General features: G+C 49.0%; 6 protein-coding genes across 6 annotated transcripts; 4 read left to right on the top strand and 2 right to left on the bottom strand.

Moving 5' to 3' along the window:
- Window positions 1–3,024: 3,024 nt before the first annotated feature.
- BKA55DRAFT_679798 (uncharacterized protein) lies at window positions 3,025–4,103 on the top strand (the record flags this gene model as incomplete). The annotated part of the gene is made up of 2 exons (XM_046198188.1): window positions 3,025–3,366; window positions 3,519–4,103. 2 exons carry the CDS (start codon window positions 3,025–3,027, stop codon window positions 3,855–3,857), a joined length of 681 nt encoding a protein of 226 aa, XP_046044133.1. The 3' UTR covers window positions 3,858–4,103.
- A 949-nt stretch (window positions 4,104–5,052) lies between these two features.
- BKA55DRAFT_472472 (uncharacterized protein) lies at window positions 5,053–6,070 on the bottom strand (the record flags this gene model as incomplete). The annotated part of the gene is made up of 5 exons (XM_046186149.1): window positions 5,053–5,209; window positions 5,262–5,635; window positions 5,685–5,752; window positions 5,803–5,839; window positions 5,909–6,070. Coding segments are annotated over 5 exons (798 nt in total), but the record flags the coding sequence as incomplete, so codon positions are not given.
- A 1,967-nt stretch (window positions 6,071–8,037) lies between these two features.
- Window positions 8,038–9,560, top strand: BKA55DRAFT_695308 (uncharacterized protein; the record flags this gene model as incomplete). Its single annotated transcript, XM_046200140.1, has 4 exons — window positions 8,038–8,139; window positions 8,212–8,347; window positions 8,399–9,071; window positions 9,122–9,560. The coding sequence occupies 4 exons, from the start codon at window positions 8,038–8,040 to the stop codon at window positions 9,558–9,560; spliced, it is 1,350 nt and encodes a 449-aa protein (XP_046044135.1).
- A 6,120-nt stretch (window positions 9,561–15,680) lies between these two features.
- BKA55DRAFT_544287 (uncharacterized protein) lies at window positions 15,681–16,904 on the bottom strand (the record flags this gene model as incomplete). The annotated part of the gene is made up of 2 exons (XM_046190689.1): window positions 15,681–16,172; window positions 16,224–16,904. 2 exons carry the CDS (start codon window positions 16,902–16,904, stop codon window positions 15,681–15,683), a joined length of 1,173 nt encoding a protein of 390 aa, XP_046044136.1.
- An 818-nt stretch (window positions 16,905–17,722) lies between these two features.
- BKA55DRAFT_580140 (uncharacterized protein) lies at window positions 17,723–18,784 on the top strand. The gene is made up of 2 exons (XM_046193937.1): window positions 17,723–18,170; window positions 18,231–18,784. Exons 1-2 carry the CDS (start codon window positions 18,039–18,041, stop codon window positions 18,399–18,401), a joined length of 303 nt encoding a protein of 100 aa, XP_046044137.1. The 5' UTR covers window positions 17,723–18,038; the 3' UTR covers window positions 18,402–18,784.
- A 17-nt stretch (window positions 18,785–18,801) lies between these two features.
- Window positions 18,802–19,580, top strand: BKA55DRAFT_580145 (uncharacterized protein). The gene is made up of 4 exons (XM_046193938.1): window positions 18,802–18,951; window positions 19,065–19,143; window positions 19,194–19,441; window positions 19,499–19,580. Exons 1-3 carry the CDS (start codon window positions 18,839–18,841, stop codon window positions 19,218–19,220), a joined length of 219 nt encoding a protein of 72 aa, XP_046044138.1. The 5' UTR covers window positions 18,802–18,838; the 3' UTR covers window positions 19,221–19,441; window positions 19,499–19,580.
- Window positions 19,581–22,690: the final 3,110 nt, after the last annotated feature.

Genomic DNA, 22,690 nt, shown 5'->3' on the forward strand with positions numbered 1-22,690 from the left:
ATTTCTATCTCGTCGCTAACGACGCTGTCACTATCCACCTCATTACCGTAAAAGTCAGTCAGCCTTGCGGGAACGTCTGAGACCACATAGGTGAACCATTCCTTGTTCGTTTCTACTGCTGTAGCTCCCAGTTCAGTGGCCCACTCAGCTTGCTTTTCTACCAGAAAGTCGCGTGTTGCCGAGTCGGCAGCCAGAACGGCCCATCCCGATCTGACCTGGAACACCTGCCGGATCTTGTCTGAGACAGCGCCGAGCTTCTCCCGAATCAGAGTCCGGATGGCATAGCTACTGTGGGCCCTGGCCGGAGCTCCGGCTTCTAGACGGATAAAGACACGGAGATCTTGTCGGGGTGGGGCGATAGTCGTCTGTTGCCCTTGGCGATGAGGTGGATCTGTTTGTCGGCGTCCATGTTGTTGTTGTTGTTGTTGTCTGTGGGTCAGACGGTCATGGTCAGTGGGAGGCGCGGCAGCAGCGACGCTGCTGTATGTAGGCTTTGGGGGGTACGGATTGCAGCCTGTTGGGCTCTTAGGAGATAGGGTAAGCTGTTTTTAGGTAGCACAGTATAGTGAGACACTCGCTTGTCTGAGACACTCGCTTATCATGTACGTTACACGTACGTACGTACGTACTGTATTTTGGGTAGCTGTACGTACGTACAACTTTTCTATACGTACAAAATTGTACCATACAATTTCCTCCTTCCTTTTTAGGCAATAGTTGAGTACGAGCATTCATACGGTCCTGGTCTCCTGTCACTCTAGTCTCCAACCACTAAGTCCACTTTAGTACCAACCCCAATATATCACCTGTCGACTGCAAGACACCTTCCCACTCGAAATCTCCATTGACAGAGGCCATCACACCATCCATCCAGACCTTCTTGCCCTGCGCATTCACAAACAACTCGAGGTACGAATCTTCAAGTTCCAGCCAGTCCTTCTCCTCAAGATCCGCCCAGCGCTTTTTATGCGCGTACTTCTGATCCTTAAGGCGATCTAATACGCGATCATTCATAAAAATGAAGGCCTGCATGTCCGCGTGCATGGGCGTAAGGCGATTTCGAGCTTTCGTGTGTATGAAACTGATAGCAGAGAAACTTCGTTCTGAAGGTACGGAGTTTGCAAGCGTGTTCATTACCTTCGCAGCTACTCTAGCCAGAATCGAGCCCTGGTTGAGGAGGCACTGCCACGCCATTGCTGGCCTGAAGCCATCGTCGTATACAGCGCTGTGCTTATTGAATAAGCCGTCTGGGCCGCCTGTACGCATTCGGAAGTGTGTGAATTCGAAGAGGGCACGGTGATACTCGTCGTCATTTTCCAGCTGTTTCTGCAAATATTCTTGTACGCGTGCAAAGATGCTAGGCGGAAGTTTCGAGTTTGGACCTGTTGTATCAGGCCGGAGGGCATCAGCGATCCAATGTATATCGTACGTTTGCTTATCAAGCCTAGCTTTGAATATAGCGTCAATATCGTCCCACGGAATATCAGGAAACTGATCAGCTTCTCCCATCTCAGCCCATTTGCTTTTGATTTGCAGCCAGCGACTTACAACGTTTGCCCCATCAGCCTCAGAAACGTGTTGAAAGTCGTTCACCGGTTTCAGCACGGCGATCGCAGCCTCGAGTTCTAGCCAGAAGCTGTTGTCTTTGATGATCCGAACCGCTTCGGGCAGGAGAACGGGGCAATCTTGAGATCGCAACTCATCCCGTACATCTTTTCGAACAGACCAGTCTCTGGCAGGATCTCGAGAACGGAGGAGGGAGAAGAAAGAATTGTACTAGGAACCCCAGCGCGTAATTATACTGTTCGGAACGAGCAGGTTAGCATATCGATTTCTCTCTCAGTCGCAGCTAACAATTCACCGGTACCTTCTGATCAGCGCGCGAGTTACTCCGTTCAACCTTGTGCGCTGGCACATTCTCAATCTTTGTAATTGTAATTTAGACCGTGAGAAGAACACGAGCAGGGTGCTGACGTTGTTAAAGAGATCCTCGAAGAAGGGAAGAAGAAGAATATCTTTAATCAGAAGCTGAAGGCCGTGAGAATCGCACAGAGAGAAGTTGATGTGTGAGGGCTCTGGGAATCCCCCTAGCAGGTCGTGTACAGAGCGCATCGTATTTTCGGCATCCGTACAGATAGAATTTATCCTGGAGAGATCAACCGCACCCAGTTCTCTGCCGTGTGCTGTTCGTCTCCCGTGTCAAGTGTTTTCCAGTAGAAGGCCGGGCCGTCTGGTACCTGTACCGAGATATTAACGATCCTGTGGCCCGAGACATTATCGGAGGCGTCAAATATGATGTTGAACCATTCCGAGCTGGTAATACGTTTGAAAACCTCCTCATAGATTTCCTGATAGAAGTCGGGAAGAATTCTTGTGATAACGGCGCGACTGGGAGGCTTCCAGCCAGGCTTGATACGAGTGAAGAAATAACGCCAACGACGGCTCTCGAAGAGGCTGAAGGGGCGACCGCCGGCGATTACAGCAGCGGCGGCATCATAGGCGAAACTGCGGCTCTCGTCCTGAGAGATACGCTGAATTCCGACCTCCGTTATCTTCTTTTGTACAGCTTCAGAATATGAGGGAAGATAGCCGGCGTTATCTCGAGCTTGGCGCTCTTGTCGCTGCTTAGCTTGCCATTTGTCACACGCAGCGAGGTGCTCTTTCGGCCTTCCAACAGAGGTCGCTGCAAACTCCTTCTGGCAGTGACGGCATCTGTATCGCTTACTTTTCTTACAGTTAGAGCGGCCAAGGTCGATAAACTGTCGCCAAACGAAGGCAGCGTCAGCTTTGATGGGCGGCATCTTTTTGACGATACCCTCATAGAGGAGAGAATTGCAGAGATTTTGTACAGCTCCGTACTTGTACGATGGGACCCATAAATTACCCTGTTAGGAACATTATGGGTCCTATCGTACGTACGCAGTACACGTACGTACATTTTCTTTTTGTACGTACGTACGTACAACACGGTTGTACACCCTGTACAACATCACTAGCCGCGTCAATGTCGCGGACAGCATCGCAATGGTTAACCCCACCGACACTTCTTCTGGTTACGGCATTGGTGTTATCAATGAAGAGTCCGAAAAGCCTTTTGTCACTGAGATTCCTGTCCCTCCATCCGTCCGCAATAGTCTGACACTGAAGCTAACCATGACATATGCCGATGTTCCCGGTGCAGCATTGTCTAATGGTCTCAATCTCGTGGTCAAAGCAGGAGACAGAGAAAGACATGGAAACCAGGGTCAACAAGAATTCGACAACACTGCAGCTGGGTCGTTTGACCGTAGGAATAATGTTGAGCAGGTTATCTGGCCGCAGATTCCTGGGGACAATGTAAAGATTATTATCAAGCCTTACCGACTGGTTAGTCCTCTTGTGCCGTTTTCATATGCCTGGAAGTCTTCTAAGACGGCTCGTCTTTAAGGTTAGGTATGAGTTTATATAACTAGGTGTTTAATTACAGTTATTCTTAGCTTTAAGCTCTATTTTTAAGTTCAATTATAATCAGTCCCTAGGATCGGGTTAGGGTTGAGATGAAATGCGCGAGTCTTAGTGAAAGCTTTACTAAAGCTCTCTATCTACTTGCCCTACGCCCTCGAACACAATTTTCAGCTCTTGTCGTCCCTTCAGGTACTTTTAACAACGTTCCTAATAAGCCAAATCTAGCAAGTCAAGTTGGCAAGCCAAATCAAGTCAAGTTCTCCTTATTCAGACCTGCGAGACTTGCAAGTCATATATGGCATCTAGTTTTTCCTATATATAGGGTCAATTGGCCCCGGAAAGTGGCCAAATATGGTTCTGGTGATAATTTTCGGGGTGGTGTTGTCTCGCCGCCACTTTATTTGGGCACCTAGGTGCCCATGTATTGGCCGCCCCTTAGGAATCTCTTTCTCCCCTTATAAACAATCATTTTGCCCAAGTCGCACTCGACCATGTTTGTGCCCTTGTCCCGTCACACTGGTTCTCAGACTTCAATAATGCCATCTGATGCATTATTGCCTTAGTTTCCTTAGAAAATGACCTAAGTGCCTCTAGAATAGATGCCGGGGAGCTGCTCTGGTGCCTTGTGACTCGTCTTCAAGGTATTCAGACTGAGAGCTAGCCTCAAGGACGGTCTTTGGGGTCTTTGGGGCCCAAGGGTCGGGGAGGCTAGCCTCCTCCTCGACCGGTGTTGGAGTCCGTAGCTGCACATCAAGCTTTGGAAGCACATTTTCTGGGTTAGAGGAAAAAAGTCCAGCCCCTCTCAAACCTCCCCTGATATTGCTTTCTGTCATTGCGGCTTGAAAGGCGGCATAAAAGGCTAGGAAGAATTCGGTCTTCGAAATGTGGGTGACGGAGCATCTGATCAAATGCTCAATCTCTCGACCGTATGCCTTTCTTAGCGGCCTAAAGCACCCAACGTCAAGAGGCTGAAGTAGGTGAGACGAATGAGGCGGCATGCAAAGCGTGATGATCTTGTTTTCCTCGCAATATGTCTCGAAGTCGACTGAATGGTGACTTTCATGCCCGTCAAGGATCAGAAGACGACAGTGACCAACAGATATCTTGATTATATGCTGGTTGAAGTGCTTCAGCCACTCGAGACCTGTCTCGTTATCGGTCCAGCCACTTTGAGTCGTGGTGATAGCCCAATCGCCCGGGAGGTTGCTTTCTTGGTACCAGCTGGCGAGGTGATATTGACCCGCAACCACGATGAACGGCTGGATCGGCCAGCCTTCCGTATTGATCGCCTGGATGACTGTAACCCATTCCCTGTTTCCAGTATTATTACCAGCAAAGATGAAATTCCAACTATGGCCGAGATTTGACTGGGGGTGGTTCACAGAGAGTCAGGCCGGTAGCAAGCAAGGTCCCAGCCCCCCTATTCCCAATCTCGTTATCCACTGGCGACCCTCTGGCCGGAGTGTGTGAACCGTGTCCCTCGGGTCCTTCTGTCGATGCTAACTCTTGCCCTTGTTCCAAGATATCGATATGGCTCCAACCGCAGTTCCGTCTTAAGCCGTTTTCCCTTGAAACTGTCCATGTCCGCGGCAAGGTGGTACGTGAGCGTATCAAGGGACGCAAGGTCGGCACACATAGACAGACGACAGCACAGGACAACTCGACTACTGACCAGATAGCCGGCATAGCCGTGTTCCAGGTAGGATCTGAGTTCGTTGTGGACTTACGCAATGTGAAGATCCGGATGACGGAGATGGCACAGGTACTTGGAAGAGCAATTTAGTTGAACGTTGGAGGATCGGAGCCAGATGGCTTACAAGAAGCCCATAGAGAAGAGGGAAATCAATGCCATCTTCTGAAACTTCTGGACGGGTAACGTTTTCAGGAGTGGAAAAGGCAAGCAATAGATGATGATATCTGTAACGATGTTGATAGTTGCGTTAAGAAACCAAAAGACAAGCCTGTCCATGCATTGAAGAGGCGGCAGTCTAGCCCAGTCGAGGGAGACCGGGATGCAAGTGAATATAACGGTGAGTGCAGATGCGAGTCCCCAGAGGGACACGAATGAAAGGAGGATATCGCATACCCTCTGTAACGTAGGCAATGGGAAGCAGCGCCTGTATTGCAAGAGAAATGCTACCTTGGCCGTGGCAATGGCGAGCTGATACGTGACTATCGCAAAGATAATGATCTTGCATGTCAGACCGTTAACACTTATAGATCAAAAATGAGTCTCTCACCTTCCACCACGTCTTAATACCCTCTCTGTCGAGGTCATGTATGTGTCGACCAAGGCCATACCTAGTAGCTTATGCAAGGTTAGCACCCGATGACGAGAGCAACTCTAGCTATGCATACCTAAAGCCGCCGTGATGCCGGACCCGAGAAGCAAGACCTGTTCACACGGCCATAAGTTTTGGGATAAGCCACACAATCATAGAGGGCTTCACTGCAAGAAACATACAGAAGTTATTGCCGCAGCCCAGTCATCATACCCGACTTTCTTGACTATAGCTACCCGGACATAAAGGCGCAAAGCAGCACTGGCCATTGCAATAAAAAGGCAGACAACAGTAACTATAACAACCCTAGTCCTGATGTCGTCGAGAGCATCTGACGGGGGAGACTCGCGTGGACTCATTTCGATTCTAATCACTGGCTTGGATGGTGTCGCAGAATAAAGCACTCTTAAAGTTGGATGTGGTTTCGCGGGTTATTGATGTGTTGTTTCAACATCAAGAGGGTCGTAGTGATGGATATGTTAGGAAGGTTGGGGTGACGTTTCGCATGCATTGCTTCTTCTGAAGCCGCAACTGGAACGCGTGCCTGACGCTCTTGACTACCAGGACTCGTACTTGTTCAGCGTGGCGGCGTTATTGAGTGTTGACAAGCCTGGCTTCCACACCGCCGGATTGGACCACTGGATATATACATACTGAAAAAGCAACGTTATCTCTACAAGTACGTACCTACGCAATATAAAATACTGACAACTCGGGGGAGCTCCCTGGTCCGAGGAAAGCCTCGCGTCAGCATGACTCAGTACCCGAAGTGATGTGGCTTGGTGGCGAAAATCCTCTCTGCGGGCGTCTGGCATCATATCGCAGGGCCTAGAGAGGGTTACCGGCAAGCCACAAGGCTTTTTGGGTTTTTCCTTGTTTGCTACCGAAGTCTGTGCGGGTGCGGGAGATCAAAGTCTCAATGCCGGATCGCCACTACACAATTCAAATCTCCACCTGAAACAGGGGTGCGTAGCCGAGGACAGAGTGATTTTAGGGCAATTTGCAAACGTGCGCCGACTTTGACCATGTAATCACTCTAACCCCGGGGCAGTTGCCCGCATCCAGCGAGCGAAAAGAAGTCATCACATGTCAGATATGAGAGGAATGAATTACCTGAAAACGACACAGTGACGTGGTGGAAATTAGGGTTTCGGCTTGCTTAAATCTGCGGGGTCTCGACCCCAGCCATTCAATTTCTGGTGCAGATGGATTGGTCCCGGTCAGAGCCTACACGGTCTGGAGATTGGTCATTGCAGTAGAACCCTAAATCGTTAACGCCCTTTTTTATTGCAGTTAAGTTACATCGCTCCAACCATCAAGTCGGAAACCCCGGCTCGGCTCGAATGCATAAACCCACCTTCCCCCCCTTGGTACCCCTGTCACATAATACATCACTTTCCTGCAACTTCCCTCCCTCATCCTGTTATTGCTTGTCATTGTTTGAGATAGGGCCTTGCATAGCCTATTCTTGTTCATTCTACTCATCGCAAGACACAATACTAAATGCCAGATGCGAGGATGAGGAGAACGATCCTGTCACAATCACGTCTTGATTGTGGTAGCAGGAGTTGCTTGTACCTATGCCGCGCCGCCCGTCCTACTCGAGTATTTTAGAACAAAGTCAAATTGGCTTGATCCTAGCCGGGTTATGGGAATGGTGGCCATCCAGTTGGTTTTAAGACGGTAGCCCGGTTTAACTTGCGCCATGGTTTAAGTCTCAGGCTGGTATGTACACCAACTCGATACCGCATAGCCAAGATCCCCTCCCATCCCCTCGGAGCTTTCCGTCTCACTACCAGAGGCTTGTTTAACACAGCACTCGCTCTAACAGAATAATGAGGTTGCGCAAAATGGAAAGAAGAGATGATTGGAATTGAGCCACTGAAGAAGACCCAATTAGAGATCAGAGGGTTCCTTCTTGTGCTGCTACTTTCCCTTAGATGCATAGGGATGTGGGTGTAATTAGCATGGGAGGCCGGGAATGACCTGCGGCATTCAATCTCACCCTTGGATTCTTTCCGGCACCCCTCACCCGGAATCTGATTTATAACCTTCGAGTCATGGGCCCTGATGTGGCACACGCCACACAGTTGCTGTAATCTCTAGCTTTACGGTCTGTGGGCGAGGGGATGATTCCTGTATTGTACTGAATGATATACTTGTGTTGCTGTTGCCCTGACCGTGCTAAGCTCCCAAAACGGTATTAAAAAAAAATACAGTAATCCGCGCAAGCGCATGATGAGTATCATTCTCTGTCCTCCTAGTCATCGCGACCGTCAACAGCGGTAGTTAGCCGCTTCGAAAACTCGAAATGAAAGTCCTTTGGCCACTGTTCCTGTGGTTCTCCCTCCTGGCACTTCCAGGGATCATGGCGACATCATCATCTGCGCCTGCTGAGATGCCTGATTGCGCCGTAAGTTTGCTGATTCCACGCTCCTTGAGCGACGACAACTCATCTAACCTTGCTCAATATCCGCTCCTCTAGTCCCAGTGCATTGCTACTGCCATCGCCGACTCACCATGCCCGAGTATCGACGAAACTTGTCTCTGCTCCAATAAAGCCGTCCAGAGTAAGACGGCGGGATGTTTCATGGAGAGCTGCACCGTCAAGGAACCTCTCAGTATGTATCGTCTAAATTATTTCCGTCTTTTGCCCACTAACGCCCATCAAGTTGCCACCAATTTAACAAGGACCCGCTGTGGTGCTCCCATCCACGATGGGTCGCGGGCGTGTGTTGCACAGTTTATCACACTTACAGTCATCTCTACGCTTTTCATTATCGAGAGATTCTCTGTCAAGCTCTTCTGGGGCATTACGATTTGGCTCGATGACTGGTCCATCCTCATCAGCTACCTGATGTCCTTTGCAAAGATGCTCCTTGTAGTCTGTGGCGTCGTAGGCCACGGGCTCGGCCGAGACATATGGACGCTATCCCCGTCTGATATTACTGCTTTTGGCATATATATATATGCTTCGGGCCTTGCCTACACTGCTGCGATTACAATGCTTAAGCTTTCACTGCTTTTCTTCTATCTTCGCATCTTCCCGGCTCAACTTGTCCGCCCGATCCTATGGGGTACTGTTATATTTACCGCCTTATCTGGTATTGCGTTTTGTCTTACTATTGCTTTCCAATGTCGGCCTATTAGCTACTTCTGGAATGGGTGGGATGGTGAGCATCAGGGGCATTGCAGTGATGCGAATGCCACGGCTTGGAGCTATGCAGCTCTGAGTATTGTTATTGACATCTGGATGTTAATAGTCCCTTTATCACAGCTCAGGTCTCTGAACTTGTCTTGGAAAAAGAAGGTTGGAGTTGGTGTTATGTTTTGCCTTGGGACCTTGTAGGTTTTCCCTCTTCAGTATACCTAGAAGAAATCTAACCTCGTTCTAGTGTCACAATCATAAGTATTCTTCGTCTACGCTCCCTGATCAAATTTGCACTCAACATCCCTAACCCCACGCGGGATTTTGTTGACGTCACTATATGGTCTGGCATCGAGATGAACGTCGGAATTATCTGCGCCTGTCTACCATTTCTAAGATTTCTTCTCGCCCGACTATTCCCCAGGATTTTGGGTCCCTCTCAGAAATACTACTCTGGTCAGGCCGGGAGAGATGAGGCTGAACTGTCAAACATCAGGAGCAGGGTTTTGGGATCACATGCGCAGAGAGTCACATACGTCGAGACCTCCTCTCAACGGCGGAATGAAGCTGGCGGAATCACCATTCAGAGGACGTATGCTGTTGAGAGCGGGGATAACGATGAGATACATTTGGTCTCTGCGAGAGATCTTGACCAAACGAGCTTAAGGTCTGATATCTCATTGTGACCTATATAAATGGCTTATCTTCAAGGTGGTTGTCCTTCGGTCAGCAGGCAACTAGCCACGATCTCGCGCAACAGAATCCCAAATTCCACGTTCCCAGATTGCCAATATTTAGCCTATCAGCTTTAAATCTCTACCTAATGTCTCGTTATGCTTCAAGTGAATACCGTAGGGCGGTGATCTTATTGGATTGGAAGCAATTTGGATTGGACTGGAGTGGACAGAAAATGGCTGGGTTGGATTTTGTCAGATATTTAACTCGCTTGTGGAGAACGTTAGGTGAAATTGTCTGAGTATTAATGATTACACCAGTCGATCCATGAGAATTATCTGACGTTTAAGAGCCCAACGACAAGATTCACTGAGTCGTGTAGCTCTTTATACACAAATGAAAGGGTTGCCTATTTTAGGCAGTACCATGCAGTACCCACCTGCCGTACGTACCCACCTACCGTACACCAAAAAAGATTTTCCCCATACAAAATGCCCAATTTCACTTATAGAGTACGTTGTCAAAATGAAAGATATTTTGATGAGAAAATGTCTGTTATATTAAGAATTGCATGGAATTTAATATTTCTACTTTGCTTCCACAGTGACGCTTGCTGTGTGGTCGCACGGAACTAATATAAAATGTCTCAAAATGCCTCCCTTATCAACCAGCCTCCTCGAAGCTTCATCCAAACTTTTCTCTTCCCCATCTTTCCTTGGCCACCTCAAACATGCCTCAATCATTTTATACGGAGGACGATGTTATCCAGGCCATACTAGATGTCACAGAAAATGGCCTCTCCCAGAACCAGGCCGCCCAGAAGAACGGCGTGCCTCCGACCACTCTCTCTGACCGATTAAGAGGCCTACCGTCAAAATCCGAGGTCACCCAGCCTGCTCAGCTGCTATCCAAGTCGGAGGAGTCCAGATTGGTTACCTGGATACTTCGACAAGAGGCCTTGGGCTATGCTCCTTCTCACAGTCAAGTTCGCGCCACCGTTGCTGCCCTCTTGAGACAGCAAGGACGGGAAAGGCCTATCGGTGTACACTGGCTAGCTAGGTTCATTAAACGCCATGACGATATCAAGACGAAGGTGGGGAAACGCCAGGAAGCTGCGAGGTTCAATTCCTTTACCCCAATGGCCGTCAATTGGTACTTTGATATTCGGGAGAGCGAATATGGCTGGATCAAACCGGAGAACACGGTTAATGTTGACGAGGGCGGTATCATGGCTGGATTTGGTGAGTATTGATCATTTTTGCTACCAAACTCACTAATCCACTGAAAAATATAGGCTTGGATTCCTTGGTCATTGGCAGTAGCGATCCTAGGAGGAAGGCCTTCCTCAAGGGCTCTCAGTCCCGCACTTGGACTACCTTTATCGAAGCTGTCACCGCAGATGGTCGTCTTCTGAAGCCGGGGATTATCTTCAAAGGTAAAGAGCTTCAGCAGCAGTGGTTTATCGACGAGCTCCGGGGGATCGCCGACTGGTATTATATCACGTCCGACAATGGCTGGACGGACAACCATATCGCAGTCGAGTGGCTCAAGGAGGTCTATCTGCCTCAAACGCAACCGGCGGATGAGTCTGATGCAAGGCTCATCATATTAGATGGCCATGGAAGCCATGTATCTGTGAGTATCTACCTGTTCTAGATCGGAAATGCCGCTGACGGCGCTGACTGAAAATCCAGGATGAGTGGATGGCTACGTGCTTTTTGAACAACGTATATTGCTGTTACCTGCCTGCACACTGCTCTCATGGGCTGCAGCCGCTGGATAATGGCGTCTTCAATGTATCCAAGGCTGCCTACCGAAAAGAACTGCAGAAACTCGCCAGCCTGACCGATTCTGCGCCGGTAGACAAGGTCAACTTCATCAAGGCCTATGCCAAGGCCAGGGAAGTGGGTATGACGAAGAAAAATATACTCTTAGGCTGGAGAGTGACTGGAAACTGGCCGATTTCACGGCGGAAAGCGCTCATACATCCTGAGATTCAGCCGGACAAGAAGGAAGCGACGCCCGGGTCGGACGGCCACCGAGACGGGCAAGTCGACTCTGATAATACGCCAAAGACCAGCCGCCACATCCGAGATATGGGGAAGAACAAGAGCCCGTCAACAAGAAGGCGCTATTCTGTGATATCGAAAGGGTTTGAAGCTCAAGAGTCAAAGATCGCCTCTCTGAGCACCAGAATAGCCAGTCTGGAGGAGGAAGTTGGCCGGTTGAGCAGAGGCAAGAAGAGGAAGGCGATACCGAATCCCAACAAAAGATTCATGACATTGGCAGAAGCTCTGGTAACTGGTGAGACTATTTCCGAGGCAAACGAAGCAATTGAAGAGGCGGATGCTGTTGAGGATGTGATCGAGGTGGGAGGGATGGAAGAAGTTGAGAGTTCAAATTCGGAGGAGGAAGAACTAGGTGTGGTACGCACACGCGCAGGGCGTGAAGTCAAAATACCGCGAAAATATTAAAATCCATTTCATTCTAAAACGAAATTCGAAAATCATTTCACGGGTTTTATTTTTGGTGAAATTTCAACATATGGTTGAAAAATAGCATTTTGTATGGGGGAATTTTTTTTTTGCTGTACGGTAGGTGGGTACGTACGGCAGGTGGGTACTGCATGGTAATCTTAAAATATCCCTGCTTGCACGTGAGACCCCAGCACCTGTTCAACAGGATCAAGGGTTTGCCCAGGCCGGTCTGACTCCAGTCTCTTGTCAAACTCTTTTTCACGGCTTACGATGTAGGTACTTCATCGTCGAGGCCCGCAAAGTTCACGAGGACATGGAGGAAAGCCCATCTGGATTTGATGCAGGAAGTAACGCGACCAATATCAGCCCTGCCTTTGCCCAAACTGGACTCGAGGACATTATTAACCTTCAGCTTACCCAGCAAGAAAAGGAGGACTCAGCGATATCAAACCAGTCTGTTTTTGGCATAAACCTTCTTTCTTCCGACCCTAGACATCAATCCCAATGGCTTCGAGTCACAGAATGGCCCCGCTTCCTAAATCAACTCTACTAAAGTTGATTTTACCGACCCACTTTAAACCTAGTAGGGGTGATTATTGCCAGGGTGTAGAGTTGACTTTACATTACCATTCCCCACCACTTAAAGCACAGCACAAAAAATCACCGCTCCATACAAATCCTACCATTTTATTTGCACCGCATTTTGGCATAATGAAGCCATTCGAGAAAAAAAAACTGTGGTGTATTATTTTTTACATGGTGTCTTATCCTGGGCCATTTTTCTTCTGACTTTGTGTGGATCATGGAGGTTTCAAGATATTGAAAAACGTGCATTTCTCGCTTTCTCATCCTTCGACTCTCGTAAAGTTAACAAGACACTCTACGTAGTTTACGCGCGTAAAATATCTCCAGAATGGATCGCTATGTTTATACCGAAAAAGGCGTTATTGATGCTATATTCAATATTACTGAAGGTTCTCTATCACAATATCAGGCCTCCGATAAGTACGGGGTGCCTCAACCAGTCCTGTCCAGAAGACTTTCCAGTCAGAAGAGCAGGAAAGAGTCTACCACCCTCACCAACGTGTTTTTTCGAGTCAGGAGGACCGTTTCGTTCGTTGGCTTCTGCGGCAGGAATCCTTGGGCTACGCTCTCACACATAGCCAACTTCGAAGCTGCGTCGAAGCCCTCTTCCGTCAACGGGGAGATAACAAGCCGTTGGGTAAAAACTGGACTACCAAGTTCATCAAGCGTCATTCAAAACTATCTACCAAGCTTGAAAAATGCCAGGAAGCTGCCAGATTTGACGGGTTTACCCCGAAGGCGGTCAATTGGTACTTCGATATCCGGGAGAACGAGTATGGCTGGACCAAGCCTGAGAATACGGTTAACGTGGACGAGGGCGGCATAATGGCGGGTGTCGGTAAGTCCTCTATTAGTTCCCTATGGGTTTTTGTATGCCATAACTAATTGGTTGTCCATAAGGCTTGGACAACCTCGTAATTAGGAGTTCCGACTCGAAGTAGAAGGCGTTATTAAAAGTCGTCCAGTCGCGCACCTGGACTTCGTTTATCGACGCTGTCACGACAACTGGCCGTGCTTTGAAACTGAGAATTATCTTTAAAGGAAAAGAGCTGCAGAAGCAGTGGCTCCTTTACGAGTTCGAATTAATAACGGACTGGCACTACGTCACATCCCTGAACGGCTGGACCGACAACACATAGCTCTCGAGTGGTTGAAGGACGTTTATATACCTCAAACGGAGCCCCGTGATGCATCGGATGCGAGACTTGACGTTCACGGGAACCATGCGAAGGTGAGACCTTTGGTGTTCCAACAGCAAAGACTCCCGCTATAAGATCGCTGACAAGCATCCAGGATGAATGGATGGCTACGTGCTTTCTGAACAACGTCTACTGTTGTTACCTATCAGCACATTGTTCCCATGGTTTACAACCCTTATACAATGGAATTTTTAATGTCATCAAAGGTGCGTATCGGAAAGAACTCCAAATGCTGGCTAGTTTGACCGATTCTGCGCCGGTTGACAAAGTCAACTTTATTCGGGCATATGCGAAAGCCAGGGAGGCGGGCATGAGGAAGGAGATTATCTTATCCGGCTGGAGATATACTGGAAATTCGCCTATCAACCGTCACAAAGCTTTAATACATCCGGAAATTCAACCGGACAAAGAAAAACTGCAGGAACAGTTCCAGACGCCGAGCCCTCCTCCACTGCACTCAGATGATACGCCGAAAACGAGCCGGCAAGTGAGGGATATGGCGAAACACCGAAGTCGACCGACCAGGTGGAAGCACAGTAAGATCACAAAGGGCTTAGAAGCTTCAGAGATGAAGGTGGGCGTTCAGAATGAGCGGATTGCTGGCCTCGAAGAGCAGATGGCCCAGGTGCGGCGAGGTAGTAAAAGGAAGGCGGTACCAAACCCGAACCGACGATTCATGGCTCTGTCGGAGAATCTAGCGGCTGGAGAAGCTCTCCCTGACTCAAAAGAGGCAGAAATAGAGGTGGATGTGGATGAGGAGGTCGAGTCGGTGATTGAGGTGGGTGTCGGATCAGAGGACGAAAGTGATGACTTTATGGTTGTAACAAAGCACTGCCAGCGCACACGGAGCGATTGGGAGGTTGAAAACCACGCAGACAGTAAAATTTGAAGAATTTTCTAGAAACTTTCTCCAAAACCTAATTTATTAATTGAGAATGGGGCCTATTTTTGTAGATATTAAAATTTGGATGTTGTATGGGAGGAGCGAAATTTTGGTTATGCATTAGGTGGTCTTGGATGGTAGTAAGGTGGGAGTACCGGTACCTTGCTTTAGAAGGGAATTGCGCAACTAAAAAAATGTCCCTCTCCTTTCCGTCTTCATCTTGGCGTCTATCTACATTTCGTCTACATCGGTAGATAGATTCCCCACCATGATTCTGTATCATGGTGAAGTGGTGGAGTTGTGTGAAGAACGTCATCTGGATTCCGCAATTCAAGGGTTCGAAGGAGTTTCGTGGGTCCCTTTCTAGATTCAAAGAGAGCTTGTGATTATCCCCGGGGTGCGTCGTAGGACGCGACACATCAAGCGAGAGAGCGTACTTGTGCTCGTCATGGGCAGCAAATCAGGACGCGCACCCCAGGCTCGACCAGAGCCCAAGGGATGTCAAAAGCTCTGGATTCCGTATTTACCGCGCTGAACGAGAGGCTGTATTGTTTACCTGGCAACGACAGAGTTGCGTAGTCCCCGAGAAACACCAGAACTGGGAAGAACGTGGCCTGCTCTGGGGATTCAAATCTAGTTGAGAACAGTTGATGTGTTCGATTGGCGGCCAAGATTGTTCTCGCGTACTCTATCACAAGTTTCTTTCTTGTGGAGATGATTCTCAGACGACAGGCTTCAATCCCATGCTGTCGGTGTCATTTTGAAGACCAAGCACGGATGGTTTAGTGAAGAGTTGTTAAGGCGAAGAGCTTCATACCGCGCACGGACGAAAACCGTGTACTTCGTCAAACTACTGCTGGTAACTGGTACAGTAGATGTAGCTGGACTGCTCATGGGTCAAGTCTTTGGGGACCGTGTGCGAGCCTCATGGTTGATATGCTTCTTCGGCTTTCGGGCGGATCGACATCGCTTCAAGTTATAGTTTCCTTAACAATTTTGCATAGTGGAGGCCGCATGCATTGCACAACGTCCGCCCTCCATCAGGTCCGCGTCGCCATTCAGGGGTGTCGATTCGGTCGCAGCTATGGCATCCGCCAGGTGGAACCGCACGCTGCCAACGTTCACGTGAGCTTTGTCTTGTTTTCCTCGCGTGACGAGCCTTACCCTTCGTCGCTTCTTGACCTCCGTCATACCATACTGGGGCTTCATTGCATCTCTGTGCCTAGGCACGTCGTGCTCCTCTTCGTTGGGGCCCTTCAACTTGGCTCCTTCACAAGTTCGCTCGTTCTGAATTGATGTTTGCACCAAGTCTCTCACTTGTTCCAGAGAACGCTTAATGATGTCAATGTTGCTGAGCATGTCGCTAACTTCCTGTCCCGTCGGCAGTCTTTCGGGGATGAGGTGAGCTCCGTGCTGCTCATCGGCAATTCGGCTGTACGCTTCGACAAAGTTAAAAATCATGCGGGATGAGGACCCAATCTAATGATAGTCAGCATTAACGACCGTGCATACTCGCTTAGTTCGACTTACTCGGCTCAACGAATCTTGATAGCTCCAGTTCTCAAAGTATATCTTGACCGTAGCATCATATAGAGCTCGGGTAGCGTAATCGGCCTCTTCAGCGTGAGGAGGTGCCCTGGGATCACAAAGACCTGGGACATGAGGAGGAACCGCGTGCCTGGGATAGCTCATACAAGCGGGCGGAGGCATCTGGCGAGGAGATAGTTGGCCGAGTTGGTAGGCAGCTGGAGCCGGAGGCGGAAGTGGCGGAGGAGAATGCGCATACACTCCGTTGAGAGGATGATGAAGCTCAGGAGACTTCTGCTGTTCAGGACGGCGGTGTTGAGTAAGGATCTCTGGCTTAGCTGAGAACCCCTGGCGGCGGTCAGAAACAGGAGACGGTAGCGGCCGGTTGGTGAAAGGAGGCCCGGGGGTATGCGAGAAGGCGGGAAGAGCATCCTGTCGGGGAGGAAACGGTGAAACCGTGTGCCGTTGCTGCAGAGAGAAGTGCTTCTCAGCCTCGGGGAACGATCGAGAAGCGGGACCGAAAGGCGATGGAAGACTGAGCCCCAGCTGAATGCTAGACGGAGGTCTAGGAGGATAAGGGCCTGGTTTGGTTCCCCGAATGACCTCAGGGACCGGAGGAAGCGATTGGCGGTTCGAAGGTTCATGATCGTCGGCCGGCTTCCGGGATTCCACAAAAGAAATCATGTTGAGGGAGCTGGCACTAGATGAAGAATGGGGATAGTTTGAGGAGAAAGATGGCTGAAATACGACGTCTCGAGAGGATCCCTTTGAGATAGGACGAGTGCTGTTGGTGACGCTAGTGCGAGTGGTACGGTTCGGGTAGTTGGTGGGGTTGTCCAGAGTCAGCAGAATGGCGGCTGTACGAACAAGGGGTTGTTAATATGGAAGGGACAGACATATACATGAGAGGAGGCAGTGTTGGAAGAATTGATGGTTCCCTCTGAACTTCAGGATTAAGGTTCAAGATTAAAATTAAAGTTTGATGTCCTAAAACTCAAATCGTAGGATCTAGGACTCAAGGACTCAAGTCCTAGAAAGAATCAGTCGAAGATATAAGGCCTCAAAGGTCCTTCCGACTGCAAGGAGAGAATAATAACAATCAATTATCAACTGCACTCAGCATCCATGCGTGATCCAACAACATAATCAGTCGGTCATTAACCGTTCATCATTCCAGAGGCTGAACGCCACATATCGAATGTCGCCAGGTCAGAGCTTTTAGCGGCATAAGTGTGATCATACTTACGTAGCAGGACACTGTACTTGCAGCACTCAGCCATACCTGACACGTGAATTATCACTGATATGCAATTTGAATAGTAAATAATTGGTTAATGCAACAAGACACTGCCTATGTCCTAGACTGGTTTTGTCGATTGACAGATGGCTACGCACGAATTTATGACGGTGTGATGAGCTTGGTGTGAGTCTAATCTTGGCAGATGCAAATGCCACGTCGATGTCAGTTATGTATTTTACATAATGGGGCGTGCGATCGTTATAGCAGTGATACTCCAGTCGGACCCAGTATAAAGAGATTCCTGGGACTTAGAGCGGGGAAACAGCTCAACCAAGAATATATACGCATTCCATAAGACACATTAGAGAATCAGGGCTTGTGACATCGACAAGCAGGCCACGACGAGGGACTTGGGTTTATTAGAGAAGGGCTGGTATCATCCGCTTCCGCTCAGTCTTCCCCCGGTTATATGCTATCTACTTGCAACTCACGCGAAACTCGATACCATTTTATTCGGGTTAACACGGCCCTAATAAGGCCATACCAACTTCATAATAACATTGAGTAACTTCATCACCATGGCAGTTATAGACTTAATCTACTCCCGCAATGACGCTCTCGACGTCAACCCTCAGGGCGACCAATCTCACCTCTCCGAGGGAGGCTCTAACTGGCTCTGGGCTGTTATGGCCTGCTTCAGCCTCGCCTTCGTTCGTCGACCCTGTGAATCCTTACGCCGCAAAGTTTCTCGCTAACCACACGACCTACAGCTCGTCTACTATGCCCTTAGCTTCCGGCTGCCTTGGCTGTCCAATTGGGCACCAGTCTTCCTGAGCAGCAGCGCTGCCCTCAAATCAAACAAATCAAATCCGGGGTCATATTTCAGAAATTTGATAGTCCGCGATGCTGGATTTGTTGGCCGCTTGTTTGATTGGATTTGATTCATTTTGAGCGCTGCTGAAGACAAGCCTAGCAGTCGGATCTTTCGAAACACTCGTGTTGACGCGCAGAAGTAGCGATCTCACTTGTATAGATGAATGAGGGATCTGAAAGAGACTCTCTGATGCCTTTTTGCGGGCGAAGTAGGCGTAACGGGGGGCTGGGGGTGGCGCGCCCCATTTCTTGTTTTGTTATGCATAGAGTAGACGAATCGTCATTATGCTGTTTTTTTACCGGTTAATCTGTAATCTTATGTCTCTGACTTTTGTCATAGCGCTCGGAGCTTCTCCGAACGACTCGATTAGCGCGTCTCGCCAGAGCTTTGGCTAGACACCTATACTATTTTATCGCCCTCGTATCCCCCTCATACACTCTATAAACACATGATTGACCTTCCATGAGCAAATAAAGGCTCTACAACCGAGGTTAGCATTACTACATGTTGGGGGGACCGTGGAACCTCAAAGACTACTGGGGAAGACTTATGCTAACCTTTTTTCTTTTGTTAAAAGAAAAGACAGAGCATATGGAGCATACAAACGCCATTCGCAGGTATACTACCACCTATTCGTCATCATCGCCCTGCAGCCGTGCGAAGCTCACCCTGGCTTCAAGCGTTTGTAATGTCGATATAGCGCAGTGGATCGCTAACCTGAAAGATTCAGGAAGCTTGTTATCATTGGAGACAGTGCTTGCGGCAAGACAAGTTTGCTAAGCATGTTCACTCTTGGCAATTTTCCAGCAGTAAACCTTTCCCTTCGTCCAAACATTTGATTTACCTAACTTATACAAAGCATTATGTGAGGACTATCACCGAATGATAACGACTGAGGTGTTAAAAACGAGCCAGGTTCCAACAGTTTTCGAGAATTATATAACTAATTGTATAGTGGATGGACGAGCTGTGGAGTTTGCCTTGTGGGACACAGCTGGGCTGGAAGGCTATGAACGATTAAGGCCACTTGCATACTCACACGCAAATATCATTCTAATCGGTTTCTCTGTCGATGACCTCTGCTCGTTAGATAATGTCAAGTGCAAGGTTCGATATTCTTACTCAACACCTCATAGAAGCCAACTAATAAGCCTGGGTCAATAGTGGAGTAAGGAGGCTACTCGCCTATGTCCTGGCGGTCCAGTTGTTCTTGTTGGCTTGAAGAAGGACGTTCGGGAAGACAGGGCTGCCGTCAGATCAATCAAATCAGATTAGGACCCAAATCTGATCTGAACTGATAAATCACCATTCGAATCTGATCTGATTTGATTGATTGATTGATATCTGATATGTCGTAGCTCACGTGAAGCTTCCCTCGGCCTCACGACCCCACCGTCGGATCCTAATCGGCCTTGTTACTCGAGCATAGGCCTCCGAGAGTAACACATCCTCCCCTAACCCAGTTCTTCAGTAGCTGGATCGATTCAATGCTCGATCCAAGTAGAGAATGTCGCTGTGAGCTGACTGTAAGCTTCGCAAGACTGAATGCCCTCTCGCAGTCGGTTGACATGGCCGGAATAGCAAGAATATCCAGTGCAAACCTACTCAAACGTGGGAAAGCATTGCTATGGTCAATCCACCAACGAATGGGGTCATCTACCTGTTCTGGTTCGAGCCTGTAATACCGTTCAAGTTCACTGCCTGTTGCTGAGAGCTTAGGTTGCCGGCTTTTTATCCACTGCTCAAACCTACTTTGCTCAGGTCGGGGCGTCAACGAGGGCGTGATGAAGGCACTCTCAGAGACATCATCGTCATTTCTCGAATACCAACGCTCAAAATAGACTTTGATGCCCTCCTTTGCATCCCGAAGCCATTGTAGCTGTTCTGGGGAAGTCCAATTGGTCTCCAGCCACCGGAGGCCAAGATCCGGATTCAGAACAACAGAAGCTGCAAACAGAGGCGACCGTCCTAGGAGAGTATAGTACTCGTTCAGCTTAATCCAAGCATTATTTATACTTGCCCTAATACTAGCGCGCTCCTGACCCTCCATACTGGCAATATTACTCATCGAACGAGCATCGTCCTGCAGGTAGTCTTCTCGGGAATGTACAGGAAGCGCATCTTCATTAAACTGTGAGCTAGCAGGTGGACGAGCTGGAAGAGCCGTTTCGCGACGGCGGCGCAATGGTGTAATTTCGTATCCTTGAAGTCGTGATGGTAATCGTGACTGCCGTGAGGGTCGCTCCCGGATTTGTCCGACTGTCGGTTGCCGCGAAAGTGTTGGTGTCACACCCATGGCCGGTCCAGCTTCCTCCCCCTGGGTTGTATACCTTTCTTCCGCAGCCGGATCAGCAGTTTGATCCTCGTAGAGAACCCTCCAGTCTTCGAGATGTTCTAGGACAAACTCCATTCCTGTCATGACTTCCCAGAGCCGGCCGTGACCCCCGCTTGTACCCCATCCCTGTGTTCTCATCGTCATATTGTAGACCGGCTCCAAGATATGACTAACTTCCCTGAGGACCTTCCAGTCATCAGACGTCAGAACATCAGCCGTGGGAACCCTTTTTGAGGCGTCTGCTTCTAGCCCTAACTCCTGAATGAAGCTGTTGAGCTCAGACTGCTTGACTAAGGCACGCTTAATCATCATATAAGTCGAGTTCCACCTCGTAGCGTTGTTCTGTATGACTTCAAGCTCGGCAGTTGATTCTTCTGCAAGCTTATATGTGTCTACCTCCTCCTGCTCCTTTGCATGTGCTTTGAAAGCTTCGGTGCGTTGCGGAGAGGCTCGGATGAACTTGACGATATTGTGAAGCTTCCCAACTGGACCCTTGGCTCGCCAGTGTTCGAGATCTTCTTCAACCCGCTCTAACATGTCATAGGCCTCAGACTGAAGTTCGAAAGAAGCTGCATCACGCCGTAGAGGAAGGCTTGGGGAACGAGGTTTAGAATATGACCGAAACATCGCCTCCTTCGTGCCTCCGTGTCCGCTCGAGTTATCGAGGCATCGAGAGTTGTGTAGAGGTTTCGCAAGCAAACATCATTACTGGCCGCATTATCACAGATCGAGACCCCGAGCTTACCATCGATACCCCAATCACGGACCACGTTCCTTATGGTGTAAGCGATGTTCTCGCCGGCGTGAGATCCGATCTGCCTCTTGAAAGCCAGCAGCCGGCTTTGATATAAGTGTCTCCGATCGATAAAGTGGCCAAAGATGGAAATAAAAGCTAATCTGTTGGGAGAGGTCCAGAGGTCGAAGCTAAGATGTATCTGGGTAACAGTATTACTGAGTTCCTCCTGGACAGCCGCTTTCTTTGAAACGAGTATGTCTTCTAGATCTTTCTTGGTTGCAGTTCGACCCCAGGGCACCTGAGCATAAAGATCAGAGTCCAGCTGACGGAACAGCTCCTGCAGATAGGTACTCTCAAAGGTAGTAAAGGGGAGATTAGAATCAACGATATAACCAACAGAGAGCTCTCTAATCCGTGCCATCTTCGCTCGAGGAAGAAGGAGGGAAGAAGAACCCGGCCGTTTCTTGGATCCATTTCTCTGGAGGTCGAGAACTGAAGGGTCACCAGATGAACCCGCTTCAAAGGTCTCGGTGATCCTGTGAGCTCTAAAAGCCGTTAGTGATAACCTGGAAATGGCAAGTACCACGAACTTGAAAAGATGAGCTGATGCCGATGATGTCGACTGGGCATTGAAAAATCGAGGCGCACCCTTATCATCGCAGAGCCGGCAACACCAGCTATCTCCACTGGATGTATTGTCTTTCCTCAACTCTGCAAGGAACCAGCCATGGTTTCCGATCCAGCTTCGCCTGCCCCTACTTTTCCTCTTATCTAAGAGGCTTGCAATAGCAAAACGTCGTTGGCCCCAAATGATCTTGTAAAGGTCATCAACGGACGAATCGGCAGTCGAGGCCAAAGTTAAAGCGGCATCATACTGCTTAGCGATGGCCTTAGACCGAGATCCGAGACGAGGAAATGCGGGTAGTGGCGGCGATGACGACGGGCTACTAGCAAGGCTGCCTTTTATAGCGGTCTCCCGACATTGTATGTTGCAATCAGCAGGGGCTTCAACAGATTGAAACCCATCAGCCAAGATAAGCTTCCAAACATTGAAGGATGTGTTGGCTTCTCTGGCTAGGGCTGTGTCGTACTGGGGCAAGAGGTAGGAAAAAGGGGCAACTTAACCAATTAATCTGCCTGTAGATTGCTCTCCAACCGAGCGGGCTGGGGTTCAAAAACAGCCAATCGGCTTGACTCCGCCCTGTCGCATCACTGCTTGTTAGGGAAGTGCCCCACTCTGAGGACCGGAAAATATGGATGATCCGACAGTTCTAGGGTAGTCATC

The sequence above is a fragment of the Fusarium redolens genome, assembly GCF_020744475.1.
Source record: "Fusarium redolens strain MPI-CAGE-AT-0023 chromosome Unknown BKA55scaffold_18, whole genome shotgun sequence".
NCBI classification, from domain to species: Eukaryota; Fungi; Ascomycota; class Sordariomycetes; order Hypocreales; family Nectriaceae; genus Fusarium; species Fusarium redolens.

Coding starts and splice junctions, on each gene's coding strand:
- BKA55DRAFT_580145 (XM_046193938.1), top strand. CDS start 18,839: ATGTTGGGGGGACCGTGGAACCTCAAAGACTACTGGGGAAGACTTATG. Junction 18,952..19,064: donor CATACAAACGCCATTCGCAG/GTATACTACCAC, acceptor TGAAAGATTCAG/GAAGCTTGTTATCATTGGAG. Junction 19,144..19,193: donor CTCTTGGCAATTTTCCAGCA/GTAAACCTTTCC, acceptor ACTTATACAAAG/CATTATGTGAGGACTATCAC.
- BKA55DRAFT_580140 (XM_046193937.1), top strand. CDS start 18,039: ATGGCAGTTATAGACTTAATCTACTCCCGCAATGACGCTCTCGACGTC. Junction 18,171..18,230: donor CCTGCTTCAGCCTCGCCTTC/GTTCGTCGACCC, acceptor CACGACCTACAG/CTCGTCTACTATGCCCTTAG.